The sequence below is a fragment of the Macadamia integrifolia genome, chromosome 10 (assembly GCF_013358625.1).
Source record: "Macadamia integrifolia cultivar HAES 741 chromosome 10, SCU_Mint_v3, whole genome shotgun sequence".
Classification (NCBI taxonomy): Eukaryota; Viridiplantae; Streptophyta; class Magnoliopsida; order Proteales; family Proteaceae; genus Macadamia; species Macadamia integrifolia.
The window spans coordinates 26,023,462-26,036,676 of record NC_056566.1 but is presented as its reverse complement, the minus strand read 5'-3'; the positions used below and the strand labels follow the sequence as shown (position 1 = coordinate 26,036,676).

Below are 13,215 nucleotides of genomic sequence, written 5' to 3'. Positions count from 1 at the left end.
GGGGGGGGTTGTTGGGGGAAGCAGTAGACTAGACTTTAATAGAAATAAGTCACAAACCTGTACGGCGGAAATCCCATACCCATAACACCTGCAATGTCTAGGTCTGACGCCTTGACTGCAATTCCTTCATCAAGGACACGGCAGGCTTCATTCACAACAGGGAAAAAACTCATCTCCACAATGTCCTTATCCGACAACTTCGTTAGCTGTGTCCGAGTTAAAAATAAATAAATAAATATTGTTAAATTGAAGTTAATATGATAGCAATTTCACACATCCAAACCAAATTTGGTCAAATTCAAATCATATCCCCTTCCCCCAGTTCTATTTAAGAAAACTAAAAAGGAAAAAGAAGAAGAAGGTCCTGTATAGTAGGGAGCATGGTTTGAGAACTTGGTATCGGGAATAGGATCGGTCAAGGCCGATACCAATCCGGATCGGCTAGGATCTGACAGAAATACCCCAGCGAGAGCCTTGTGCACTAGTATGACCATATTTTATCCATACCGATCCACTGATACGGTACCAGCCAAGAATTGGGTCAGTCAAGGCCGATTCCGATCCCACCCAATCCGATTCCTCAAACCATGGTAAGGAGGCATGGATTTACAGGAAGTAATAAGATGTCATGAGAGCAGCCGGATTGACAAAGTAAACCTTTAAATACCTAAATAAACCAATCCAACAAGAAGCATAATGAATAGAATTCACCAATTTTTTATTGATCATGTTACTTTTGTCTGCTTTTTAGTGTCAAACAACCTTCATTCCCCAAAAAATAAGTATCAAACAGCATTGCTGACCCATTTCTAGAAATCTTGTGATGATGCATTACAGAACAAAATCCTACCCTGTTTTAATTAAACACCTGTGAACTCCTAACTGAACAGTTTTTCTAAAAAGATCGAATCAAGGAAGCAGATGGGGGTTGGAGGGTGCAAGTCAAAACAGCATAATAAAAAAACCAGAAACCACATTCACCATAATAATTTGTGTTGCAGAACCAAGACCAGAAGATGTGACCTGAGACAAAATTTTCATATATTACACCAGAACAGCATTAAGGACTGATAATGGTTAAAACTTCACTGTTTTGATCTGCACATAGCTCAAATCATTTCAACAGTAAACCAGAGGAGTAATAGTAGTACATTTTGACCTGAGATGAGGAATTTATGTCCAGAGGAGGGGGGGGGGGAAACGCCATGATTCTAAACCCAGAATCCTAAATATCACAGTATTTCATATAATTATCCTATTTGGACAGTCCTCATTGCATGACCAAAATCAATGAGGTAGTCATCTTATCCAGCAGAAAATTACAAAATAAATCCAAATTCATACTATATCTGTCCAGCGAATTATCAATCCACCCAATCAGTTGCCATCTTCTCAGACAGGTCATACCACAAAACCAGGAATGTTTTCCATGGATACATAGATAATTTGGCAGGTCCTAACACTTGAATCAACAGACATTAATAGACTTGATGTGTATGAATGTTTTCCAAGAATCCTTGGTGGTGATTCCAAGGTTGGGGTACTAGCAGTGATTCCAGCCATGCATATCAGGTGGTGATCCTAATCATATCTTTAATCTCTTTTCTATTTTAGTTTCAGTCTGAAAAACACACAAAATCTCATCTTCCCCATTAAATTCTAGTTTCTTACTTCAACCAGGATTTGTTAAATCTTCAGCATTCTGAATATGTGTGGCTGTTCTGTTCCTACTTCTATTACTGTTTATTCAACTTTTAGAGCCTTAATTGATCACTGGTTTGAACTTCCATTCTGTTCATAAATTTTGTAGTTGATGAGCTATCCTTCTCCAAGTAGGATTACGCCATAAGTGCGAATCTGACCATCAGATTTTGATCACTTTGCAGAACTCTTTTCCACTAAAATTAAACCCTTCAACTTGATTATTGGCCAAATCAGACCCAATATACTGTTATTAGTTTTCTTTTCAAATCTGGTTTTGTCCTTTTTTCCAGTGATCCTGTTGTGAGTTGATCTCCCATTGGATTTCACTGGTTTGGGATTCGCACTGCACTAAAATCTTTTCTTCCTCAAATCTATATCACACGGACAAATACTCTCTCTCTCTCTCTCTCTCTCTCTCTCTCTCTCTCTCTCTCTCTCTCTCACACACACACACACACACACACACAGAGACAGAGAGAGAGAGAGAGACCTTGGGATCAACAGTTACTCCAGAAATGCTCCTTGCTTTCTCAATATACTTTTTTATCTCAGGGTCTGGGGTAGCTTTGCGCTTATTGTCATAGACGTAGAAACCCTTACGAGTATTTTCACCTGAAACAAGTGCCACGACAGATGAAAATACTAAGTAAAATGCTATGAAGACAATTCTCGAGTATAGTGCAAGGGTTAGTCTATATCCTCAACTATGCACTGAAAATCATTTGTACCTAATCTTTTATCTTCTTGCATGAGAGGAATCAGCAAAGATTTATATGATCTCTCTGGAAAGTTCTCAACAAACTGGGTACCCGTCGCAATTGCAACACCAAAACCCACCAGATCAACCAACCTGCAAAAATTAGTTTATAAAGCAAACATCCACGCTAGTCAATGAAGCAATGGCCCATTTCCCAAAGGAAAATGAACATCTTCCAATCAACAACCAAGAATGTGAACCATAAATACCTGAAGGGACCCATGGGCATCCCAAATTTAGTAATGGCCCGATCAATTTGGTATAAATCTGAACCATGCTCAACAAGTAACAAAGCTGCTTGAGTATAAGGAAAGAACATCCTATTGACTGCAAAACCAGTGCAGTTTCCCACCACAACTGGAGTTTTCTTTATTCTCTTCCCAACATCTAGTAAGTCAACAATTACTTGGGGAGATGTCTTCTGTGTACGGACTATTTCCAAGAGTGGCATGACATGAGCTGGACTGCACCAGAAGATTAAATCAATTATCGAATTAAATTGGAAAGAGGGAAGAAAAGAAGAAGATAAGAAAGCACAGGGGAGTGTGCTAGCCCCATAAACTTTTCTTCCGCTTGGAGGTCATGCCCCACTGGGATGCACAGCTGTACAGGATAAGCTCCTCCAATTCAGGGGTTATTTTCAATGTACATCAGGGCATTCCTCAAGAAACCAATAAGGCACAGTTTCAGAAATTACCTAAAGAAATGGGCGCCAATGATCCTATCTTGGGACTTGGTCTTCTCACCAATCAAGTTCAAGTCAATGGTGGAGGTATTACTAGCGAGTATACAATGGGGAGGGCAGTATTTTTCAAGATCGGAAAAAATTTGTTGTTTTAATGAGATATTCTCAATAACTGCCTGTTTCATGCATAGAAAAGGAATTAGAAAGACTTGTCAAAAGCAAATATAATAAAATCCAAATACCATAAAAACTGAAAAAATAAATCAATCAACATTGTTCTAGACTAACCTCTATAACCATGTCCACATCCCTGAAGCTTTCAAAGTCAAGAACACCCTTGAGAAGGGACAGGGTCTTTTCAAACTTTTCTTGAGTCATTTTCCCTTTTTTCACGCGACTCTGCAGATTGGCTGAAATCATGCAATAACAATGATACATAATGAGCTTTTCCTTACTGAAAAAATAAGAAGGGTAAGTAACAAACAATTTGATACAAGATTCATGCCACACCTTTGACTCTACCAATCCCAGCCTCTAGGAACTTCTCATTTACTTCTTTCAGAATCACAGGGTAATTACTAAGTATCAATGCTGTCGCAATTCCAGAACCCATTAATCCTCCGCCGAGAATTGCAACTTTATTTATTTTCCTGGGAACCAAACCGCGATCTGTGACCCCAGGAACCTGTTCCACGTTAAAACGAGGATGTGTTACTTGTATACTCCTGGTTTACATTTCAAGGATTCGGTTGGAAAGGGAGTGAAGTTCAGGATAAGAGAAAACATCAAATTTAAGAACTTCAGCATCATCACAGGTAGTAACCTCGAATTAAAACACGGATTTTGACTGAAATATGACTTTGAAATCCAATGATACTCACTACTCACCAGGATTATGAGTTACGTTTGTGACCATGAATATACTATGCTGGGATTCCAGCTAAAATGTAGGAAAGTTATTCTTTAATCATTCAATCTTAATCGACACAATTCAAACAATAACCAGCCAACCTTTCAATTTTCAAGTTGGGGCCCCATTTTTTAAATAATAAAAGATGGCGTACCTCTATTTTGGTCAAAATGAACCAAAAATCATGTAAAGATCATGACGATCAGAATTGAAAAGAGATCTCGGAATGACAGCAGAAAATAAAAACTCCAATAACAGTTTTATGGTCTTGGTGCCTAGCTTCATTAGCACTGGAGTGGAACAGTGTAAACAAGTAATCATCCAATACATATAGAACAACAGTGAGCAAAGCGACACACCACATATAAATGCAATCTAGAACAAAGAATCTCCTTTTATAGTGCATCAAACTCCTTGAAGGAGATGGATACCCATATGTACTTATATGTTACATTCACTATAACAACAACTCGGCCTTATCCCAACTAAATGGGGTCGACTAAATGGATCCTAGCCCTTCAATCAGCTCTATTCGATGTCATAATTGATACAAGGCCTAAGCTATGCATGTCTTTCCTCACCACTTCCCCTAAGGTCATTTTAGATCGGACCCGAAATCTTTTAGTTCTTTCAATCTGAATCAAATCACTCCTCCATACTGAAGCATCCAAAGGTTTCCGTTAAACATAGCCACACCACCTCAAATGACTTTCTTATAACTTATCACGTATCGGAGCAACACCCAAACCAACTCTAACGTAATCATTTCTTACTTTATCCTTTCTTGCTTTACCACTCATCCATCTCAACATCCTCATCTCCACTACACTGAGTTTATCTACAGATGTTTCTTAACTACCCAACATTCTGCACCATATATCATAACCAAACACAAGACTGTCCAATAAAATCCTCCTTTAAGTTTTAAAGGAATACAACGATCACACAACACTCTAGATACACCTATCAACTTCATCATTCTTTGCGAAACATCACCTCTATATCACTTTCTTTATTTATGATTGAGCCCATATACCAAAACTAATCACTTTGTGGAACATCCCTCTCATCAATTTTCATCGCTTCATTATCCGTCCTCATGTAACTAAAGTTGAACAGCAGAACACCATATACTCCGTCTTCGTTATACTAATCTTAAAACCTTTGATTCTAAAATTGATCTCCATAGCATCAATTTGGTGTTAATCCCTGCTTTTGTCTCATCCACCAAAGCAATATCATCAACAGAAAGCAAACACCAAGGAACCTCATGTTGGATGTCTCTAGTTAATTCATCCATGTTACGCGCAAACAGATAAGGGCTTAAAGTTAATGCTTGATGTAACCCAATTGGAATTGGGAATTCACTGCCTTGACTCCCCATAGTTCTTACATTAGTCACCACATCATCATACATATCTTTATTTATGTTACATTCACAAATAACAAGAAATATTTTCATACACATCATGTCTATTGTTTTCCAACTCATACTTTTTACATTTCTTGCCTAAAATTATTATAGAGGGAGAGAGAGAGAGAGAGTAAAGATTGACCAAATCTGATGCCCATGGGCCTTAGGCCATTCTGGATTAAAAAAATTTAGAAGGGGCGGGGAGAGAAACCTCTTAGTGAACTAGGCTTTATTACAAAAGGCAAATACAATTATTTCACTAAAAAATAAAAATAAATAAATTCAATGAAGAAAACATATACAATTCTTTAACATTATTTCTCTAAACAATAAAAATTAAAAGAAAAACATAAATAAATTCAATAAGAATTGTTTGTTCAAACCTTTACGGTTCCACGCATAGAAAAAAAGATGTGAACCAGGCTCTTGCAAGTATCAGACTGAACGAGTCCCTGAAAAGCTTCTGCCTCCTGCGAATACCGGAAATAAAATAATACAGTCACATAATAGCTGAACTTTTGAAATAAAACAGAAGCAAAGATCTATGTACCTTCCAAAGTCCAGCACGGGGGCCAGAAACGATACCCTCTTCAATGACATCGATGCAAACTATAGGATGTTCGAGATTGGGAGCTTGTTTTCGGGTCTGGGCTCTTGCAAACTTGAGTATCTCCCTAGCCTCCCCAAGGGGCTCTAACTTGCTAGTCTTGTAAAGGCTAGCAATCCATGGTCTTCTGCGCTCCACGATATCCAGGGCCCAACTACGAGCAGTGTTTACCAACTCATTTGCTGGCACTATGGCATCAACAAGGCCTGAGGCATGAGCTTCATCCCCTTTAACTGGCTTTGACATCTGTTTGGAGACGCACCCACACACACACACACACACACACACAAAAAGGAATCTTAGCTGACAAGATTGAATGAATAAGGTGAAAATGTTACTTGCGGGAGGTTTAACAAAGTTAATTTATTACTATGGAATATGAAAATGAAGAAAAGCATGACATATACCAGAATCATTTCAAGTGACTTTGTAAGACCTACAAGACGTGGTAGCCTTTGTGTTCCTGAAACAGATGGCGAAAGTGAGATCATTAATTCTTTATGAGAGTAAGGTTTATAGATGACAATAAGGGGAAATCAGAAATCCTACATGCATAGTTGCCCCAAGGCCATACAGGAATTTAAAAAACTCCGTAGCAGAAAATCAAGGATACCCTCAACTCGGGGGGGGGGGGGTGGAGGAAAGGAAAGAAGAAAGAGAAAAAGACAGACGTTGAAGAACTTTAAGTAATATGTAATTGTTGAGATGCTTAAGGTTTTGGGTTGGACCCTCCAACAGTAATTGTTGTCCCTCACCCACATAAGAGGACAGTGATAGGAGACATGCAGGATTCACCAGCATTAATATGAAATTGTATTAGTTTATGCCAAAATGTTACTTCTCCATCAGTAAATTTGGTTGATCATCGGGTGGGGTGGCATCCATGTATAGACAATTCTAACTTCTCCCCACAGTCCATACTATCCACAACAAACCCAGAATAGTTTGGCTGCCGATCAGGAAGAAAGTATCATTCTTCCATCCATGGAAGACTCGTTCTGCTGACATTACTATTATCCAAACATGACTGGGATCTACATTGACCCTAGTCTAAAGTCTAAAATGATTAAACATGTCGCTACAATGAGTCGGGAAAGTGAAACACTGGAACATGAATAATGAGGGTACAAACATGAGGCCCACACTTTCATGAACACCACTATCATCCATCGTAACCAAATTGTAATGTGTGTCCATAACAGAGGGGTGAGATACAACACCAACAAAGGTGTGACAATAGCATGCGACTCACTTTAGGTGAATGCTTTTTTTGTCATGCCTCTCACAAAAATTGCATGCTTCATATCATCAGTGTTAAATTCTTAACCCCTCTCCTTCTTCTAGCTCCTCACAATCAGGCACAGTCAGGGTGTACAGGTGTATACCTCCCAACACCTTACAAAATGCTGCTATAATATAGAATACACATAAAACATACCTCCAAATCCTGGAATGATTCCAAGTTGAAGTTCAGGTAACCCTAGCTGTGCAGTAGAAGTAGCTATACGAGCATGGCAACCCTGAAAAATAACAATAATCAGGAAGAACGGAAAATATCAAACCCATATTTTAATCATCATAGCAGCTTTTGTATAAAAAAATAGTAGCACATACCATTGCAACCTCTAATCCACCACCAAGTGCTAGGCCATCAATAGCAGCCACTGAAGGTTTTTTAGCACCTGAAAGCAACAACCATTGAAACGACAAACACAAATCCATTCCAACATTGAAAAGCCATATATGAGGAGGAAAGAGAAGTAAAAGTCATGATTATGTGGTACCTTCCAAAGTGTCAGTGACTATTTCTATCGATACAAAACCAGGCTTTGTGTGCTCCTGCTCCACTATAAAATGCAAAGAATTCTCATCTCAGAAAGAAAACCCACAATTACATTACAAAGATATAAAGCATAACAAAGGAAAAAAGTATCATACTCTTTCCGCTCTGAATTCCAGAAAAAGCTGCAATATCAAAACCACCTGAAAACTTCCCCCCGGAACCTGCAAAAGTTACTCAATGCATTAGCTTCATACTTCAGTCAATCATCTCATATCCTTCAAAGAAATGATTATCATTAATTCTCGAGATTACCAGTGATAACAATTGCTTTCACATCATCTCTTCGCAGTGCTTGCTCAAAATTCTCTTTCAGGCTGAGTAATACTGGAAAAAGTAAAATGAAGGTCATATTGTGTTGTACTTCAGGAAAAAGAAGTAAGAAGCCAATGGCAGAGATAATTGATAGATTGCAGAGACATATAACCATTGCATAATTCAAATATGCGGTTTTGTGCAATTAGTTTACCACAGGCATAAATTATTACACAGTCCTGTTTAGCCACCGATGATCAGTTAAGAAAATTATGAGCATGTAGAAGGGACTTAACCTTGACCAATCAACTGTAATAGAACAGTTATTTCTAAGAGTTAATGCAGAAAATTGCAGTCAGCTATTGCAAGACGTACACCATGATTACATGTTTCAAGGCTAGAAGGATTAGTTCCTTTTGCTTAGCTGACTCTCAGTAGCCAATAATCCCTTCCAGACTTGCAGCATTCTGCATGCGTCCATCTATTATCCATAAGTGAATAACAAATCTAGCACTATTCTAGCCAAGTTGCCAACTGATGAAAATGAGGAAACTCTCAATTTGATCTAAATCTAAATCAGTACAATGTGGCCAGAAATTATAGCTTTTCCAACCCATATGGATCGTGTTAGCCCTTATCCCAGCGAAAAGAAAACTGTTCGGTCATTCCACTCTATTAAGGGCCATGTCTAAATTTTATGTTGTGTAAAATTGATCCAGCGGAACAACCCTTTTCTTTTTCTTCTTTTTTATGATGGAAAATCGATAAGTCATCCTTCAGTGTTTTACATAAACCAAAGGTGTGGAAGTTTCTTTTCCTACAGATTGATGATTGTGTATCTTTTCAGCAGGACATCAACCGATTGCCATCTTGAAACGAAACCAATCCCCTGACCCACGTGGTAACTAGTAACCTGGTATAGAGTTCAAATGGTAGTAATAGAGATCAGTAAGTAATTAATAGTTTGTCCAGTATTATTCACCGTGAGTAGATGTGAAGCCCCACCATATGATTCAACGGGAGCTTAATTAAAATTTCAGAATCTGTTTATCGGTTCAGAAACATATCGATTTCCTTCTCAAATATGAAACAGCCTATGGCGAGCTTCTTGCTTGTGAAGATGTGCTCTGGCATAAAATTGATTGGCTAATTGCATCCTTGCAGCAGCAGAAAAACAACAATATTCTGCAAATCCTGGGTAGGAAACTAGAGATTTTGACTCCCCTGTACACAAATATCCTTGTAATTTTGTTCCTCCGTGGGAGCTGTCCTACTTTTGGCTTCGAATTACCTTCTTCTTGTGATTATTTCAATCCATATTAAATCTAGGGTGGACATATCCGATAGAAGGGACAAAGTACTGGCCCTTGAACAGAAACACCATTTAATAAGAGTAAAAGAAGCTGAAATGTCGGCTAACGGGACGAAATGAAAAATATATCAAAACGAAATCGGGAACGGCGGAGTTAAAATGTGGCGCAAGTAACATTAAGACGTTGATCTCTTTAAAATTGCAAGTAACGGAAGATCCTTCATATTAAAAATCAAGCCAAACCAGGATACGTATCTGTAATTAGAAACTATTTGAGTAGAATGAAGAACAAATCCATGAAACGAAGCAAGAACAAGTAAATATTCAGGAGAAAGAAATATGAAGAGCATAGAACAGTACCGTCAAAGGAAAGGGAGTTGACGGGAGGGTTGATGAGGGTGATCACCGCCACCCCATCAGCTCCGACCTCCATAACTGTTCTTCCTTTGGTTTTGCCGTCCATATTTCCTTCTAACTCTCTTTGTGATCTATCTGCTCCTCTCTTTCTCACTCAGGCGACGACGAGAAGTGTTACTTACGAAACTTGAAAAGGTTGGGAATCACAATTGCAGTGAAGGGCGAGATGGTGTGATCTAATCTGATGCTAAGGAAACGATAAATGAGGAAGTCAGAATTCGTAAGCCATTTGCACGGGTGACGTATGACGGTGTTGACACTAAATTTTTTCTTTTTCTTTTTATTTTATAAAAGAAATGAATTTAATTATTTATTTAAACGTGAAAAAAATGGACGGCATATAAATTTCAAATATCAGAAAATTAAGGAGTGAAAATAAGCCAGATGTAGTGGACGTACAAGACATTGTTTTCCAGATTAGGGAGTTAATCATACTGTTAATCTTTCTGAAAATATGCCGATCTTTATGATCTATTTCCATAATTAGGTTGTCTATAAATGATTAATCCATCTATGGGTGATAACAATAAGGGTGTTGGTTGAGTTTTTTTTTTTTTTTTTTTTCTATTCGATTTATATAGTATTTAAAAATAGAAATTTAAAAATAACCTCAAACTAAATTCAAATCGAACTGATTCAGTTTTATTTTGTTCCTATATTTGGTTCGCATGTGAATTATATTTTGGTTGATGTTATTCGTTTTGCTTTAATTTAATAGGTTTTGTTTTATTTATTTGTTCAAATTCAAGAAAAATGCTTTTACAACTGATATGATATTGGATACGTACCTGTGTTTGGCACATGTAGTAATACAATACTAAAATGATATAAAAAATAATGAGAAAATAAGAACAATAAATTACAGAATGCATACAAATTTACGAGATTAAATAAGATTATCTATGTCATCGATCATGAAATCTTACTTTACTATTGATGTAAAATAAAGTTCCAATGTTTGTCTTCACAATTCCCTCAAATTGATTGTAAAAAGAAGTTCATTATAAATATAGAATGAATGTATAAAAAATTTACAGAAATACTCAAATAGTCTTTTCTTTTAGAAAAAAATTCTTTAGGGGGCTGTAGTCCCAAAACCTCAAAACTCAACATGGATCTGTCGGTTCGTCGAGGCCATGTCAATTATGAAAACGGATATCCAGGCCTTTAGCTTGACCAGTCTTGTGGGCTCATACTGACCCCACAAAGGCATAGACCAGATTATACTGGGGTTGAATGAGAACCATTCAACTTTCACTAAAAGCAATGAAGAGCACTAAATACTTTCATGTGAGTGACCCAAGATATGCCTAGTGGAGGGCATCCAAATTTATGGCTCATACCAAGTTCGCTGCTCACCAATTGTTCTACTCTGTTAAGTTATGTCTTATACTAACCTAGAAGAAGCAAAAAGTGCACAAATGCAGAAGAGTTGTGAGGAGACTCCATATTAAATTTAAAAAAAAAAAAATATATATATATATATCTTAGAACTTTTGTTTTAATCTTTTACACTTCATTAATGCAATTTTAATTTTTTAAAATAAAAGTTTTAAATTATCAATTTCGAATTCGATTTTCAATTCCAATTCTATTAAATAGGGAAAAAGTATTTAAGTAATTCCTTAGAGATGTTTTCCTCCGCAATTTAGATCGATTGGTTGACTAACATGCGGGTGATGTAACATGTGTCCTGCTTTATTATAGTATGTATTCTTTCTTCCTTCTATAAAATAGAATTAAAAAAAAAATATACATATATATATATATATATATTTCCTTGCTTCTAAATTTTTCTCTCTCCCTTTCCTTATCTCTCGAAGTCTGCAATCATAATATCCAAGCATTGTCGCTACGTCAGTATTCTAGAATAATGATAATGTTGATGGGGGCTTGTGATTTATCTCAGGTTCACACTTTCCAATGTTATCCTTATCCGGTTCATTGCAGCACGTCCGTCCTTGGCCCGGTTCTCTGGTCTCCCATTAAAACGGCCTACAGATACATGAGCACAGGGCTAAGGTGGTTCAGGCCAATGCCAGAACCGTTCCAAAAAAATGAGATCTGGTCCGTTCATTAATGGGACGTTTTAATAATTCATCGACCCCGGATCCTCTTCAATACATCAGCGTCTCTAATATTCATCAAACGGCTGGCAGTATTATGGCACACATCTCAAGGGTCTCCCAATCGTCTGATATTCATTAAGGGGACTGACACACTTTCTCGTTTAGAAAAAAAAAAAATTATGAATTTGTATAGAGGGTGTGGTATGAAGATTAGGGTTCATAAGATGTCCAGAGCGGAATGGATGGATCAAACAAATTTTGCTTTGTTGGTGTAGTTTGTGCATGTCTGTGCAACCGATAATATGCTTTGTTAAGATTAATATTGGGTACATAGTGCACAGGTCCAATGAATCGGATGGATGAGAATTTGTACAAACTCGTAAGGAGTGTAGGAACAAGTAAAGTTCTTATGGAATTCAAGCAAAAGGTACAAAAAGGACAACAAACATTGCAAGTGGTTTAGGTGATGACTAGTGCAAGTTTGAAAGTGAGTGCCTTTTGATTTGGATTTGATGAGTGGTAATGATCTCTTGAAGTGTGTTGCGGTGGTAGTAGAGGTGAAGTCACATCATATCGGGCGGCGGTGTTTGGGGTATGGGGTATGGGGTATGGCGGATAGACAAAGACAATGGAGGAGTTTGCAGAAATGGCATTAACACTGATCTTCTACTAATTGGCTTATAGAATCTAAGTCAAACAGGAGATTGTTGGGTTTGGATATGTCTTTTATTATGTAATATATAATTATATTTTGTCTGTATTTGTAATTGGTTGGGTTTGAGATCTATTATATATACAATAATATAATTGTAATTGTGCGGGGATTAGGGTTTTAGAGATATTTATAGATTATTTCTATGTGAAAACTCATAGACACAAGCAAAGAGAGATCACTTTGTAAGGTGGATTAGTGTATACAGTTTTTTCAGGGATAGCAAAAAATCTTTGACTCTCTCAAGTAGACGCAGACAATCTTGCCTAAACAAATTAAATCCATGCATTATGTGATTGTTTGCTTAGATTCTTTCTCTTGATTGTGTATTTGTCCCAATAATAAGCACATGAGTTAGTACAAAAATTTATACTTCCAAATCACTAAAATCAAAACATATCCCAAGTCATTCAAATGAACACACTCCATAGTGATAATCCATATAGATTTCTCTTTCAAGTATCTGGGTTTATGCTTATAACTAGATATTTGAGTATTTGTATGCTTCGAAATAGAAATTTTGTTTATATAAA

At 37.1% G+C, this 13,215-nt stretch overlaps 1 protein-coding gene across 1 annotated transcript in view; it reads right to left on the bottom strand.

Annotated features, from left to right (window-relative positions):
- LOC122091877 (peroxisomal fatty acid beta-oxidation multifunctional protein MFP2) overlaps window positions 1-10,091 on the bottom strand; it is an 11,019-nt gene extending 928 nt beyond the window's left edge. Inside the window, exons 1-16 of the mRNA XM_042662102.1 lie at window positions 9,845-10,091; window positions 8,173-8,244; window positions 8,016-8,081; window positions 7,862-7,924; window positions 7,692-7,759; window positions 7,516-7,597; window positions 6,485-6,540; window positions 6,021-6,323; window positions 5,854-5,940; window positions 3,657-3,831; window positions 3,435-3,556; window positions 3,159-3,322; window positions 2,671-2,925; window positions 2,433-2,554; window positions 2,195-2,316; window positions 58-206 (exon numbers count right to left, since the gene is read on the bottom strand). Of these exons, the coding sequence (XP_042518036.1) occupies window positions 58-206; window positions 2,195-2,316; window positions 2,433-2,554; window positions 2,671-2,925; window positions 3,159-3,322; window positions 3,435-3,556; window positions 3,657-3,831; window positions 5,854-5,940; window positions 6,021-6,323; window positions 6,485-6,540; window positions 7,516-7,597; window positions 7,692-7,759; window positions 7,862-7,924; window positions 8,016-8,081; window positions 8,173-8,244; window positions 9,845-9,947 (2,009 nt within the window). The 5' untranslated portion in view covers window positions 9,948-10,091. The remainder of the gene's footprint in view (window positions 1-57; window positions 207-2,194; window positions 2,317-2,432; window positions 2,555-2,670; window positions 2,926-3,158; window positions 3,323-3,434; window positions 3,557-3,656; window positions 3,832-5,853; window positions 5,941-6,020; window positions 6,324-6,484; window positions 6,541-7,515; window positions 7,598-7,691; window positions 7,760-7,861; window positions 7,925-8,015; window positions 8,082-8,172; window positions 8,245-9,844) is intronic.
- Between the last annotated feature and the right edge of the window lie 3,124 nt (window positions 10,092-13,215).